Here is a 15,188-nt window from a genome sequence, read left to right as displayed (position 1 = left end):
TGCGCGAAACTGTGATTTTAAGTCACCCTTATCTCTTTCCAATAAGAGAATGACAAATCAGATTTTTCCTTCTGATTTTCAGCTTTTCTTCTTGAAAAAAATTCAAATCAAACTAAAAATGTTAAATATTAAGGGGAAAATTCTTATTTGTCATTCTCCTATTGGAAAGAGATAAGGATGACGTAAATCATAGTTTAATCCCTCCCCGTTGGGTTGAAGATTTCAAAGCTTTTTCTTAAACATGAAATAATATTTGGATGAAAAATAATTCTATATTGTAAAATAAAGAGTTATTTTTTGTCACTATATCGGTCATGATGAATAGTTTAGTGCATAATGTATTATTTAAATCATTTGTACGGTGAATGTACTTGATGATCTTTGTATTTTAGTGATTAGATCGATGATTTGTTATTTTAATTTTTATTTAATAAAATTTCAATAAAATAAGTGTTGAATAAAATAGTAGGTAAATAGATGTTTATCCTTATGTTGAAAAAAGTATTGATTTAATTTTATTAAAAATATTTATATTTGAACTAAATTATATTTTTCTGAAATAAAATATTCAAATTACCATATTTCACTTTTATCCAAAATTATTTAAAATAATACAAAATGTTATATTAATAAAACTAAGAAATAATTAATTTTTAAAATTAATATTTACTTTTATCAAATGGCATAATATTTAATATTTAATTTTTACTAATTTAACAACATTTTTATACATAAACTTAGTACTAAAAATTTATCACTTAATTTTTCATTGTATAAAATAACATATAATTTTTAATCCTTCAATATCAAATATTTAAAAATCATTTAATTGATTTTTCTATAAAACCATTAAAAATGTTAGTAAAAAGGTCGTTGCTAAGACAGATGCAACATAACCACATTAGTGCTTGAGATGGTGGGCACTCCTGCAAGCACTAAATGAAGAACAATAATCACACAAGACACAAAGATATGATGACACAATTTGGTTTCCCTACTTTGCAGAGCCTAACTTAGTTAGAAACGTGCACTTTCTTCAACAATGACAAGGTGAACCTATTTAATCACATATACAGTAATAGTTTCCCTCACCCTTGCACTTTGAAGACATAATACTCTTACAACTATGATCACCCCTTGTGATCACAAGTAAAACACAACAACGAGATTCACTATAAAAATAGCACTCTTACAATTCAGTGCCTAACTCTCAATACATTTACCTAGGCAAGTCTCTCAAATATATAGACTTTAATTTTGAGACTTGCTTACAATTTGAAGATCTAATACAATCCCATTAAAATAATAATACCATAAACATAATGCAATATAATAATAACATATTGTTAAGCTCGATAATCATCAAGAGGGAGTGAATTGGTGTTTAAAAAACTATAAGAAAATATGAAAAATAAATGAGACTCAAGAATTTATAGTGGTTCGACCCCAATTGCCTACCTTTCATTACCTTAGCTTACCACAACTAAGGATTTCTCAAATTCACTATATTTGAACCTTTGGAGGGTAATGGTTAACTTTTACAAGGCACTATCTTTTCATTAGGCAAGATAAAGTCACTTTCACCTTAAGTAAACCTTTACAAAGATGAGGAAAAAGAATAAAGATTAAAAACTACTCTTAAAAGAAGATATTACAATGATAAGACTCACTCAATAATAATACAACACTTGAAAAGAATAAAAAAGATGGTTGCTCAAGTGTGTGTATGAAGAACAAAGAGAATGTCAATGAAAAGATTGGATTTTTGTGTAATTTACTGTATAAATTAACTTGTTTCTTGTCTTCAATATGGAGCTATTGACTCGCATATATGCCTTCTAATAACCTTGGAGCCGTTTGGAGACGTTGGGAGTAAATTAGAGCTGTTGTTGCAATTAATTCGAGCATTAATTACAAATTGTAGACTACTTGTATAGGTACAAGTAGACTTGTGCCAGTAGAAGTCTTCTCGTTGAAGCCCAATGTATCGGTAGAAGTCTACTTTATTAGTAAAAGTTTGAGGGTTTCAAAGGTTCAAAATTATACCAATAGTTGTATCGGTAGAAGGTGCAGAAGAATCCAAAAATTGCTCACTGACTTATTTGTACCAATAGTCTAATTTATGTTTTATGTAAATAAACACATACAATTTAGAGAGAAACAAATTACTAACTTAAGATATTTTAAAAAGGAAAACATCCAAAGCATAGCTGTATAGCCCAAATATAAATAAAATTGACCATGAAGTCAGCATAGTCCACATATAAGGTTCAATAAATTGCCAACACCTGAATATGAAAACGGTCTCCACGCAAATTTTGTTAGCACGGAAGCGGGCATTCTCTCTGACACCACTGACACCAAATTGCTAGTTTTATATTTTTCAATAACCTTCTCTTCTGACAATTTGAAAAAATATAATTGAAAAATATTTTAAAATACATTATAAAACTTATTTTAAAAATGATTGAAAATATATCTAAATCTATTAAAAGTAAAAAGCAATTAAAGGAAGAAGAAATTTAAAATATTTTTAAATTAAAAATACTTTATAAACATTTTAAATATGAAAATAAACTATGTTTTAAAACTAATTTATAGCACTTGATTCAAGACGGAAAAACATGCCTTTTTTTATTTAAAACATTAAAACTAATAAAAAATACTTTTAAAGATTGATAAATTTTTGTGTCAAACTTCCAAACCATTTTAGACACCTTGATGTTTCTTGGGCTTGGGTTGTGAAATAATATTAGTTAAACCTTTCGATTACTTTTGAATTTATATATTATGAGCCCAAAATGAAATTTTATAACTAAAATTATAGTCGAAATACGGTAATAATATTGTATTGAAAGTTTACTCATTTTTCTCGAATTATTCACCTAAATCTATAATAAATAAAATATAAGTATAAATAATATAATTAAGAAGTTAAATAACAAAATTCAAGAGGAATATATCATAAATAGATTGAAAAATACGCACTTATCAATTTGGGTTGTTTTGGTTTTAGTTTTTCAGATTCGAATCATTTGAGTTTGAGTCTAAGTTTTTGAGCTGAGTCGTTATAGGTTTTGATATTTTTATAATAGTAATTTCAAATTTCAATCATTAAGAGTTTAAATTATTTCGTGCTCAGTTCAATTTTGTATTTAGTTTAGTTTAAGTTCAAATTGTACAAAATAAGATGATTACCTATTTATCATGAAATCGAATTGAATTGAGTTAGGATGGATAGTATTTTTAAATGGGGAATAAATTTTTAATTTATTAATTCAACCCTAGTAAAAAGTAACATTTAACAATTTTTAAGTTAAATTTTTTAAACTTTAACTTCAATTAATTTTAAATATTTTAATTAATTAAAATTTATAAATACTTTAAAATTATTGTTTATAATATATTTTTTTAAACTCTTATTCATAACCAATTATAAAAAATAAAAGAATTAAATTAAAAAGTATTGACCACTAAAAATAATAAATTTTCATTAAACCAAAGAAATATTTCTTTTGGAGGGTTACCTTGACAGTTTTGTCTCATTGTAAAGGAAGAATTCGGAGGCTGTATGCCCCTCATGAGTGGTCACCTTCATCTACCAGAAATATCTCCGACCGCACCAAATCACACCGCTCACTTCCCACAGCCTCAATTGAGTTTCAACAAAAAAAAAAGGCATAATACTAAATTTAGTCCTTAGACTTTACATTTTTCAATTCGAACCTTATTCTTTTTTTGAGCTAAATTTAGCTCTCAAGCTTTTTAAAAAAAGAGTAAAATAATTTTTAATGGAAATGCTCGACTAAAACATTAATTTTTAACAATGTCAGCTTGACAACCCACATGATAGTCCTTATATACTTCATATTGATTTGGCATTATTTATCTTATATGCGTCAACAAATAATTTAAAAATTATAAAAAGGGATAATAGAAAGTTTTACGCTATACTTTAACGAAATTATCAATGTGGTACCTAAACTTTTATTCCGCCTATGGGATTTGGTACTCGATCCTTATCTTCCCACATCAACAAAATTTCTGACACCATTAGGGTCAGGTACCAAATCAATAGACAAAATAAAAGTTTAGGTACCGCAATGGATAAAGTGAAAGTACAAGTACCACATTGACAATTTTATTAAAGAATACGGGTAAAACTTATCATTATCCCTTATAAATATTCAAAAAATTTTAAAAAAATTGTATAAATTACATGTGAATGGCCAAGAAATTATGTTTTAAAAAAACAATATTTTAATTAGTATTTCTGCTAAAATAACAAAAAAAAATTATTTTTTAAAAAGGTTAACTGACAAAATTAGCTTAAAGAAAATAAAGATCAAATTGATAAAAGATGTAAATATTGAAGGTTAAATTTGATATTATGCCAGAAAAACACACTAACTACCTTCCATCTTGCCGCGGCTCATTGTTTAGTCCCTCGTCAGTCGTCACTGTATTTTCCTTTGGATTTTACTTTTTTATTATTTTGTTTTACTTCAAAATATCTCAAAAATCAAAATTTCCATTCATAGAATCCGATAATTGCTTTAGGGTTTTAATTTTGGGGGTCAGCCATAGAAAATGTCTCAATTCTCCTCCGCATTCACGGCCGCCTCCTCGGTCTCACTTCCTCCTCCGTCGTTCTACGTATCGGTTTCTAAACGCAGCTTCATCTATTGTTGTTCGTCGTCGCAGTCTACAACGACCGTTGTTAATGGGAAATTCGATGGTAAAATCGTTGAAAGAGATGAGATTCGTTTCGGCTTGCCTAGCAAAGGTCGCATGGCTGGTGACACTCTCGATCTACTCAAGGTAGTACTGGCTTAACACTTGTTTCTTATTAAAGTTTGTGAATTATGATTAGAGTCAAGCATTACGAGCTATAATATAGCTGTTAATTGTATAGGAATGGTGAAATATACCTTCCGTCCTTATGCTTTAACAAAGTTTGAGATTTAATTGCTATACAAAGTTAAAAAAATTGAATCTATTCTGGTCTAAACGTTGATAAGATAGTATTTTCTGTTAAAATTTGCTTATAATCAGGTATGCTTACTGGATAATAATGGTTTGCTTTTGAAATTTGTATGATTGCACCGTTAGCTTGATTGCATGGATGGTTAATTTTGATGGAAAATATTAATGGTGTCAACTACTGAGTTAAACTCTTTTAAATAAAAAATGTAAGGGGATTAATTTTAGCTTTTTAAAGTACAAGGGCTAAATCTCAAATTGCATTAGGACTAGCAGCGCAATTTGACCTTTAGAAATTGATTTTTTTTCTTTATTAATTAATTTTATATGGATTTGTTTATTTTGTATAAGAAACTGTAAAAGTGAGGCATTGGCACTTGGTGTGCAAAAAAATGCTTTGCATACAAAAGTGGATAACATTTATGATAAGTTAATTTAAAATGTATTTTTTTAATAATAAAAATGTACATAAATTTAGTAATCATGTCATCATGTCCTCATTTTGTCTTTCCTTTAGAGAAAAAAAAATCTCTATCAAACTCTTTGGTCTGACCCCTTCCATTATTCTGTATTTGTCAAAAGGATTGTCAATTGTCGGTTAAGCAGGTCAATCCTAGACAGTATGTTGCACAAATACCTCAGGTTTGTGCTATCTTTCTCTCTCACAATATGCTTTGTACTTGGGACCTGTATATGATTTATATGTAGGATTGATACTGAACGCATAATTTGTTTTTATCCCAGCTTTCCAATGTAGAAGTCTGGTTTCAGCGGCCCAAAGACATTGTACGGAAATTGTTATCTGGAGATTTAGATCTTGGTATTGTGGGGCTTGATACTGTCAGTGAATATGGGCGGGTAAGTAGTTAGACATTGCATGGCCCAAAAACATTTTTTGATTCATTCTGTCATTATCAAAATGTTACTGAGAATCCAAATATCTAATTCTATGCAGTGAAAATGTTAGAATTTCAGCCTTGCCGATTATTTTTGCCATGTCATCTTAGAACTAGTTATACATTATTGTTTGAGTTATCTAATGTTAGGCTTGGAGGTGATCTGGTTTATTCTACTACTGCACTTATCCTTTCGCCAATATGCAAAAAGATTCTTTCTTGAAAAAATGAATGCAGAATGGAACTTTACTGCTTCAATACTTTTATCAGGGGGATGAAGATCTTATCATTGTTCATGATGCCCTCAAGTATGGAGATTGCCGTTTGTCCCTTGCAGTAAGCAAATTCTTTGTTACTAGTACATAGCCAGATGCATCTTCCTGATATCCTTGCTACTGATGATTTGCATATTTTTGTTCAGATTCCTAAGTATGGGATCTTTGAGAATATCAATTCACTGAAGGAGCTAGCTCAAATGCCTCGGTGGACTATTGATAGACCTCTAAGAGTTGCAACTGGCTTCACTTATGTATAATATCCGCTTAAATGGATTTTGATAATTATATTGATTTTAGAAATTATTTTTGGTACCATCTGCTTGGGTTAGCTTATTGCCTATTGGCAATTGTTTCTATTTGACTTTAATTTCTTTTCTATCTTTCTACCTAGCTTGGTCCTAAATTTATGCAAGAAAACGGATTGAAGCATGTGATATTTTCAACTGCTGATGGAGCCTTAGAGGCAGCTCCTGCGGTAAGAGTTAAATTCTCCCGGAGTACCTGTAGTTTACTTTTCATTTGAAGTTATTTAAAATTGAATGAAAGAGTAGCTCATCCTTCTACAATTCTGTGTGTAATAATTTACTTAAACCTTACTGGACACTCTTATCATGCATATTATTGCTTTCCTAAAGGAAAAATATTCCCGCTTGAACTTCAGACTTCCAAGTCTAGTTGCTCATACACCTCAGTTAATTCTCTGCTGCCTGCTTACGAGTCTTAAGATTGTTTTCCGGATTCATAAACTATAAATAGATTAGTTCTCTTTCTCTCTCTCAATTTAAACGGTATGGGCATGCATTATCTGATATGTGATAAGAGAAAAAAGATTGTTCCGTTCCCATTTTGGGGTTAGATGATAAAAATGGAAGGAGTGAATGAAGGGAAGTGAGGTTGTTTATATGACAAAAGGAAGAAGTAACAAGGGAACGTAGCAATGAGACTACCATAGAAACTAAGATACATAATCAGAGGAAAGAAGAGAAAGAAGCTTACCAGGCAACGAATATGCTGCCTAACTAATAACTCCATATTGAGTTCTTACTCAATTTAGGGGTGGGGGTGGCAGGTTGGAAGCCCTTTATTAATGAGGTAGCTGACCCTAAAGGCAATTCTGCTGTTCTACCTGCCTGTTTTTCACCCAATTGATATTTGACTGAACAAAATGTCCTGTCTTTCCCTTATTGAAGGAAATGATATTTGAAAGACAGTACTTACTAGATATGGATGAAGCAGTTTGGAAAATGATGGTTCTATTTGTCTTCATGATGTTATGTAAATAACTTCTCTTTGTTATTAATATAGATGGGAATAGCTGATGCAATCTTGGACCTTGTGAGTAGCGGGACAACTCTGAGGGAAAACAACTTGAAAGAGATTGAAGGTGGAGTTGTATTGGAAAGTCAGGTAACCAGCTCTATATCTTTCCTGTTCCTGCAATTTTCAAGAATGTTATCTTGTCATCTGGAGTATGCTATTTTAAAAGGATTTGTTTTTAGAATAGTCCATTTTTCTTCAGGCTGTTCTAGTTGCAAGCAGAAAAGCATTAATCCAGCGGAAGGGAGCTCTAGACACAACACACGAGATTCTGGAAAGATTTGAGGCTCATTTGAGGGCAGCTGATCAGTTCATGGTATGGATATTCGTGATTCTTTGTTGTTATCTTTTCCCTTCCCTCCCAGTATTCATCCTGTTTTGTTATCTTTTCCCTTCCCTCCCAGTATTCATCCTGTTTATCTTTTTATGGCAGGTAACTGCAAATATGAGGGGCAGTAGCGCAGAGGAAGTTGCTGAGCGAGTACTGAGCCAGCCATCATTATCTGGGTTGCAGGTGAGTTTTGAAAAGATTTTGCTTCCTGGAGACTCTCACTTTTTCCTAATCTATTGCTAAATCTAAGATGGGTTTTAGAAATATCCATGTTTGCATTTTGCAGGGCCCCACAGTATCTCCAGTTCTTTGCAAGCGTGATGGAAAAGTAGCTGCTGACTACTATGCGATAGTCATATGTGTACCGAAAAAAGCTCTATACAAGTCTGTACAACAGTTGAGAGCGGTAAGTCATGACAAATTATGATAAATACTGCCTATATGTTATGGAAACTGTGGTTTTAATGCTTGTTCTATTTGCAGCACTAGTTTAAGTAGTGCACATCATTATAGTCATGAATTTGAATTTTCTCTGGTTCAGATTGGAGGCAGTGGAGTGCTAATTTCACCATTGACCTACATTTTCGACGAAGAGACCCCAAGATGGAGGGAACTGCTCTCGAAGCTTGGTCTTTAGTCTTTTACGATGAATACATGGGTGCATTACTTGCATTTCATATCAGAAGTTTTGAAGTCTTAAGGTACCAAGGTGGATTGGAAACTACTTTGGTGAGAGCAAGAACCTCCAAAAGTTTTGTATTATAGCCTTGTTTAATTAAAATGTCATTCTCCTGCCCCTTCTCTTTCGTTTGTTTTTCTTTTCTGATAGTGCAATCCTCATTGCAACCATAAATGATGATTTAGAGAACATGTCCTGCCCCTTCTCTTTCGTTTGTTTTTCTTTTCTGATAGTGCAATCCTCATTGCAACCATAAACGATGATTTAGAGAACATGTTTCCCTTTTCGATTGTGTATGTATGATTACGGGGAACTGTTTGTATAGCTGCTAGTTTGCAGTTCTTATTGAAATGTATAGTCACTTTATGTACGCTCTTAGCTTAGATGAAATCTACGTGCTTGGTAATTTTATTACATCCTTGGGGAAATACAACAAAACATCTCTCCTTTCAAATTAATATAATTCACTAAGCCCAAAAAGACAGGTGGAAAACCATCAAAGGAACTTAAAGTAAGGAGCTCTCGAACTGGTAACTGGCATTTCAACCTTGTTATGTAGAGCTAGAATGCTTGGATGTTCCATTTCTCTTTGTTCTTGTGAGCCCAACCCAAATAACTCGATGACTTTTGGTTCACTAACTGTTATATCTGGCTTCAGGCTAATAAATTCAAACATCAGACCAGGTTGATTTTGAAGCCCTTCAGTCTGTTCATTGTTTACAGTTCGACCAGTGCTGCTGTTGGAGGCAACAGTTGCTTCCTCTTCAACATCAGTGTAGCTTGCCACCGCCAAGGCTGATGGCTCTTCAGCATCGTGGTTCTGAACTAGTGGTAAACATTCTCCCCTAATCATTCCAATTCTGTTGTGCCCCTAACCATCTTTATCCATCTTCCTACAAACCATCACTGTATCACCGATTGCCGGCTTCCAACGCTGCAAAAATGGAAGCCATCCCTTACTAAGAACAGGCTTCGGATAGTCTTTCTTCCTCCTTATAGAACAACAAAATAACCAGACTTTGCCATGGTCAGTCATCCTTCACCTTAAACTCCCACTTTATTTGGAACAGACAACCTGTTCTCAGTATCAATCTTTGTAAGTCTCTTGACGAATAATAGTTTTTCTATTTCCATTGTTTAAGGAAAAGTGAGTTGAAGAGGTAGATTAAATATTATTTTGGTATGGAGTGATATGGAGTACACGGATTGTTTGGAGAAGGGGGGGGGGGGGTTACTTTAAAAATATTATTTTGGTAGATTAAAAACACTAATTTTTGCTGACATGGAGTTGATATTTGGAGGGGGCTTTTAAGAAAATCTTATCAACTTTCACAAAAAATAATTAATGGTTTTGTTTGGTATTGTATGAGTTTTAATTTTTATATTTTAATTTGATATTGTTTTATGACATTATTTGTCAGTTTAAATGGTCAATATTCACTATTATGGTTTAGGTCTTTTATAATGTCTAAATTTCAAATTTAATTTAATTCATAGGAAACTTTCTACAAATAGAATGAGAGGGTTGACAATTTTATAGAGATATAATAAAATATTTAAAAATAAGTATTTTAGAAAAGGAGACGCAACAAATTTTTAAACCTGTTTTAGAGTAAAAAATATATTTTAAATGTATTTTTATTAACCTGAGATTTTTAATTTAAAAGATTATTTTCGTATATTAAGAATTTTTGCTGACATAGATTTGGTATTTGGAGGGGTTTTAAGAAAATCTTATTGGATTAATTGTTGAGGCTAAGTATAGAATGATATGGCAAATTTTGGATTTAATTATTTGAGTTAGGGGTGAAGTTAGAAAATTCTTTTAGGCGATAAAATGAAATTTTAATTTTAATAGTCTATATTTTTATAATTTTAAAAGATTAAATTAATTTTTTTATAATTTTAGAGAAGCAAATTTTAATTTTACCTTTATTAATTTAAAATTTTAAAATTTTTAAAGAGTCTAAATAGTATTTTTCTATTTTAAGGGGAGTCGAGCCTTGTTAGCCCCTCAGATTCACCTTTGATTTGAGCTATATCTAAATTCTGAATTTATGTCTTGTATTCTAATTTAACATGTCAAATTTAAAAATTGGGTTTTATTTTAAATTTATATAATATGTACCATCCAATATTTAATTCGGTCGTCCTGAGCTACGAGATGCTACAATCATTATTGGAGCAATTAGAGTCACATATACTTCATACAACCACTCACACATGCAATTTAATGCATTTCACATTCATTCTATGTCATATAATCATTTTCGGGTGCCATATGAGCTTAAGAAATGTTTTTTCTTTGTCTTCCTTTATTTTTTTTGTAACTGTGTAATTTGGTAATTTGGTGCCATACGAGCTTACAAAATCCTCACCATTTACGTCACCCTGGATTGTTCGGCAATGATGATTCAAGTATAAAAATTATCACCACAGATTATCCGGCAACAATAATTTTCAATTAATAATTTAATTCTATAATATGTCAATTATATTCGACTCGGTCCGACAACTAATAGGATAATTTTAATATACAATTCAAATCAAGCTTATTTATTTCAAATTTTCATCATCAACTTATCAATTCAATACGTGACATATATATACCAACTCAAGTTCATACCAATTTCACATATCAATTTAAGTCATAAAATTTTTATTTTATTCAATTTAGTCCTTGCTTCAATATTCAATCCAACTCATATCAATTCAACTCAAGCATTCATCAAGAACTCACCTCCAACTTCATATGCTTCCTCTTCAACATCACCGTAGCTTGCTACCGCCAAGGCTGATGGTTCTTCGGCATCGTGGTTCCGAATTAAAGGTGAATCTCTTCTCTTGATCACTTCAATTCTATAGTACTCCTTACCATCTTTATCCATCATCCTATAAACTCTCACTCCATCACCGATTTCCAGCTTCCAACACCGCACAAATGGAAGCCATCCTTTACTGAGAACCGGCTTCCGATAGCCTTTCTTCTTCCTTATTGAACAACAAAACACCCAGTCTTTCCCATTGTCGTCCTTCACCTTAAACTCCACCTTATGCCGGTTTTGGAAATTCAGGAAACATCTTTTCTTCTTAGTTGGAACAGACAACCGCACCTTGATATCCGTCCTTGAAAGTATCTTCATGAATAGTGGTTTCTCTATTGCCATTGCTTTAAGGAAAAAAAGTGAGTTGAAGAGGTATTTTTCTAAGGGTTTTAGTGTTTCCTACCCAGAGAAACAAAGAAAATGGCTGTTTACCTTTGTCCTTCACTCTTATTTCTTTGACCGATGTGAGGGTAGGTTCCCGCTTTTCTGCCGTTCTTCCTTTGTAAGGAATTGGATGCAATTTCTTCGAACAAAGCAAGAAAGAACAGGTTTTATTAAAAAAAAAAAAGTCAACTAGTTATATATATTTTAAAATTTGTATAATAACAACTTTAAATTTTAATATTTATAAATTGTGTCAATTTATTTTTTATTATAAAAAATTAACCCTCAATATTTACATATTGTGTAATTTGGTTTTTCTTTTTTTTTACAATTTTATTTTTCTTTGTAATATTGAGGGTTAATTTTAAAAGAATGAGAAAAGATTAAGATTATTATCTTAAATTTTTGTGTTTTCATTTTTTGTATGTTTTCAATTATATTTAGTTGATAAATTTGTTTTTAAATATTTACTAATAGTTTAATGATCATTTTGTACTTTTTATAGTTGGGTGATCGAAAAAATTATAAATAATTGTGTAATTACTAATGTAATTTACCCAAAAAATTATGCACGCGATAATCGGTGGAAGAGGATTTTTTATAAATATTTAAACTAAATTTGAATTTTGAAGTGATAATTATTAAAAGGTTTTAGTTAGGAGTAAGTAATACCATTTACTATTCGGGTAACCCTCTAATTTTATGAATTAAGAAAACCTTATTTCTATAATGTTTAAATTTATATTTTTAATTTGAAATTCTATTAAAATATATTTTTGATATATTAAAACTAGAGTTACCCTGGCGCTGGGTTTTTATAAAATTTTGTTTCATTAATAATAAATTTTAATTTAAAATGAAATAAATTATATATTTATCCTAGATTAGTATTTGCATTATTTATACCCACGTAATCAAGTGGTAAAAACATACCCACCTAATTCGCCCTCTATTTTTATAATTGCAAAAATTATGGTAGCGTTATTACTAAGTTTGAAATTTAATTTTATATTTTAATTTAGATTTTTTCATTTTTATAATATTGTTTGTTAGACTAAATGGTTGACATTTATTTACTATTATGATTTTATCCTTTTATAATGCTTAAATTTGAAATTTAATTTAATTCATAAGAAACTTCCTTCTTTTATAAAATAAATAATAAAAAAATTTATTTACTCTTAATTTCATATAAGATGAGAAAAATATTTGGTACATTGTCGGTGGAGTTTTTAGGTTTCATAAGTCGGGATAGAGGGTTGAAAAGCTGTTTTCAAAATAAAAAAACTAACCCAAGATTTTTATTTAAAAATTATTTCTGGCATGAATTTGGTATTCGGAGGTGTTTTAAGAAAATCTTATAAGAATGACATAATTTGGAGTTAAGTATTTGAGCTATATTTAAATTCTGAATTTATTTCTTGTTAAATTTTATTGTTTTAATAATCTTAAATTTCTCGAATATTGATTTGGGTACGTTTTTGTGGTTCCCGTCATCTATATACGAGCTAATAAAAACTTGTATGCTCTGTTAATTGAAGGTTTTATCTCTGGCAGGTTGTAATGTTATTATTCAGTTTACAACGTCTTCTATTCCTTCGTATTCTATGCAAACAGCCTTACTTTCGGCTTCTGCCTGTGGTCACTTGGATAAGCTCACTTGCAACTTTATTTGGGGAGGGTCTACATATTATTCTCATAATCACTAGGTGAGTTGGGACCTAGCTTGTCGTACAAACGTGAGTCGGGGTCTTGGACTGCGTAAAGCTCGCTTAAATATTATGTCCATGCTTGCTAAATCTAGTTGGAGGATTTTTAATCAACATGATTCTCTTTGGTGTCATGTTTTCCGGTCAAAATATTTGGGTCATTGTAATTTCTTGCAAGCTGAGTCAAAGGGTAATATATCGTCGACTTGGAGGGGCCTGTTGAAATCAAGGATGGCGCATAGGTGTTGGTACCCAACTGAATTTTTGGTCGGATTGGTGTTTCATCTGTTCTATCTCACCATGATAAAGAGCATGCCCTATGAATATACATGATACAGCTGTCAAATTTAAACTTAAATTAAATTTTATATTATACAAGTACTAAGTTCTTACAATCATTTCGCCATACTAGGCTCGTGCATCTACACTTACTAAGACTTTAGACTTAATTCAATATAATACACTTATTCAACCCTGAGGCATAGCCTCTAAGGGTGCCCCTCAATATGCATAATACAGTTATGACGCCACTCGTGTAAGCCTAGTGGTGTTTGGCTTGATCCCTCCACACGATCCTTGAGTCATTCATTGACCCTACATACAAGGCAATACATTCATAAGTTCGATAAGGCCAAAGTGGTATTAAGATGTTTGAAAATGTGTTTGTGATGAGACGAAACTCAGAAAGGTAAGAATAAAAGTTCATGATATGTATGTGATTAAGTATAAATGAAATAGACATAAGTTGAGAAATATGGAAAAGTGAAATGAAATGAAAGTTTATATCGTGATAAGCTCACCTATGTTTGTTCGATATCCATACGATGTTATGTGCCTAACTTATTTGATTAAGTGAACGTGATAATTAATCTTACTCAAATCGATGGAATGTATGTTTATGTACACTTGTTTGAATAAATACAATTGGTAAGTTCGTATGTAATACGTACTATTTTATCAAAATTTTTTAATGTTTTGGAATGAATTAAAATGTGAATGTGAGGCTATAATAGCATTCGATGGTGATTCGAAAGTGTATGGCACTAAGTGTGCGAATTCAAGATAGCTTTAGTTGAATAAATGGCACTAAGTGTGCGGCACTGAGAGAGCTTCGGTTTAATGTGATGGCACTAAGTGTGGAACATCGTTATAGCTTCGACTAATCATATTTCACTAAGTGTGCGAGATCTTTGAGCATTGAAAGGTTTCAGGATGGTTTAACGTATTGAGCAAAGAGGTGAGAATGTGATAGATAAATACAAGATAGTACAGGTACGTACAGTACCCATGTGGTTGTTGATACTATGTGTATGAGGTTTGATGGAATATATATATATAAATGAGTAATGATTATATGAAATGAATATGATGATCCTTTCTGGGTATTCTATATATTCTTTTATCCTCAGAGATATGTGTGTAATTGTTCAGTTTCTCATGGAGTTCTTATGTTGTGAGAATGTTAGCTAACTATGATGTTAGACGAAAGCCCTGTTGATCTGGTCGGTTTATGACCAGTTATTTTTCTGTTTTATATGCATAGTTAGAAAGTGTATTATCTTTGCTACGATGAAATTCTAGAGTTGAAATGTGGTGATTCTGGTATCTGGATTTCTTTAATTTTCATATAAGGAATTGACATCGACAAAGGTATAAGTGGTGAAATCAGAAGCTCCAATTTGTATAATGGATTTCTTTTCTCAGGTAAGTTAATTAAAGTCAATACATTCAATCAGAATATCCTTGTTACTTTGAGCTAATATGATTGTAAAGGTCTTTGATTAGC

General features: G+C 31.2%; 2 protein-coding genes across 3 annotated transcripts; one reads left to right on the top strand and one right to left on the bottom strand.

Annotated features, from left to right (window-relative positions):
* The first annotated feature begins 4,436 nt into the window (after positions 1–4,436).
* Positions 4,437–8,854, top strand: LOC105780166 (ATP phosphoribosyltransferase 2, chloroplastic). 2 transcript variants are annotated; one of them, XM_052629080.1, is made up of 11 exons: positions 4,437–4,821; positions 5,566–5,625; positions 5,728–5,841; positions 6,117–6,215; positions 6,301–6,408; positions 6,549–6,632; positions 7,463–7,564; positions 7,677–7,790; positions 7,908–7,988; positions 8,092–8,211; positions 8,347–8,854. In XM_052629080.1, the coding sequence occupies exons 1-11, from the start codon at positions 4,591–4,593 to the stop codon at positions 8,440–8,442; spliced, it is 1,209 nt and encodes a 402-aa protein (XP_052485040.1). In that variant the 5' UTR covers positions 4,437–4,590; the 3' UTR covers positions 8,443–8,854. The 2 variants fall into 2 exon arrangements, with proteins under 2 accessions (XP_052485040.1, XP_012459788.1); XM_012604334.2 differs by having other exon boundaries at positions 4,438–4,821; positions 6,150–6,215.
* A 2,070-nt stretch (positions 8,855–10,924) lies between these two features.
* LOC105780167 (uncharacterized) lies at positions 10,925–11,813 on the bottom strand. Its single transcript, XM_012604335.2, has 2 exons — positions 11,742–11,813; positions 10,925–11,653 (listed from the first exon to the last, which is right to left on the bottom strand). The coding sequence occupies exon 2, from the start codon at positions 11,649–11,651 to the stop codon at positions 11,202–11,204; it is 450 nt and encodes a 149-aa protein (XP_012459789.1). The 5' UTR covers positions 11,652–11,653; positions 11,742–11,813; the 3' UTR covers positions 10,925–11,201.
* Between the last annotated feature and the right edge of the window lie 3,375 nt (positions 11,814–15,188).

Source organism: Gossypium raimondii, chromosome 4 (assembly GCF_025698545.1).
Source record: "Gossypium raimondii isolate GPD5lz chromosome 4, ASM2569854v1, whole genome shotgun sequence".
NCBI classification, from domain to species: Eukaryota; Viridiplantae; Streptophyta; class Magnoliopsida; order Malvales; family Malvaceae; genus Gossypium; species Gossypium raimondii.
Note: the sequence above shows the minus strand (reverse complement) of the source record. Positions and strands in the feature narration are given on the sequence as shown.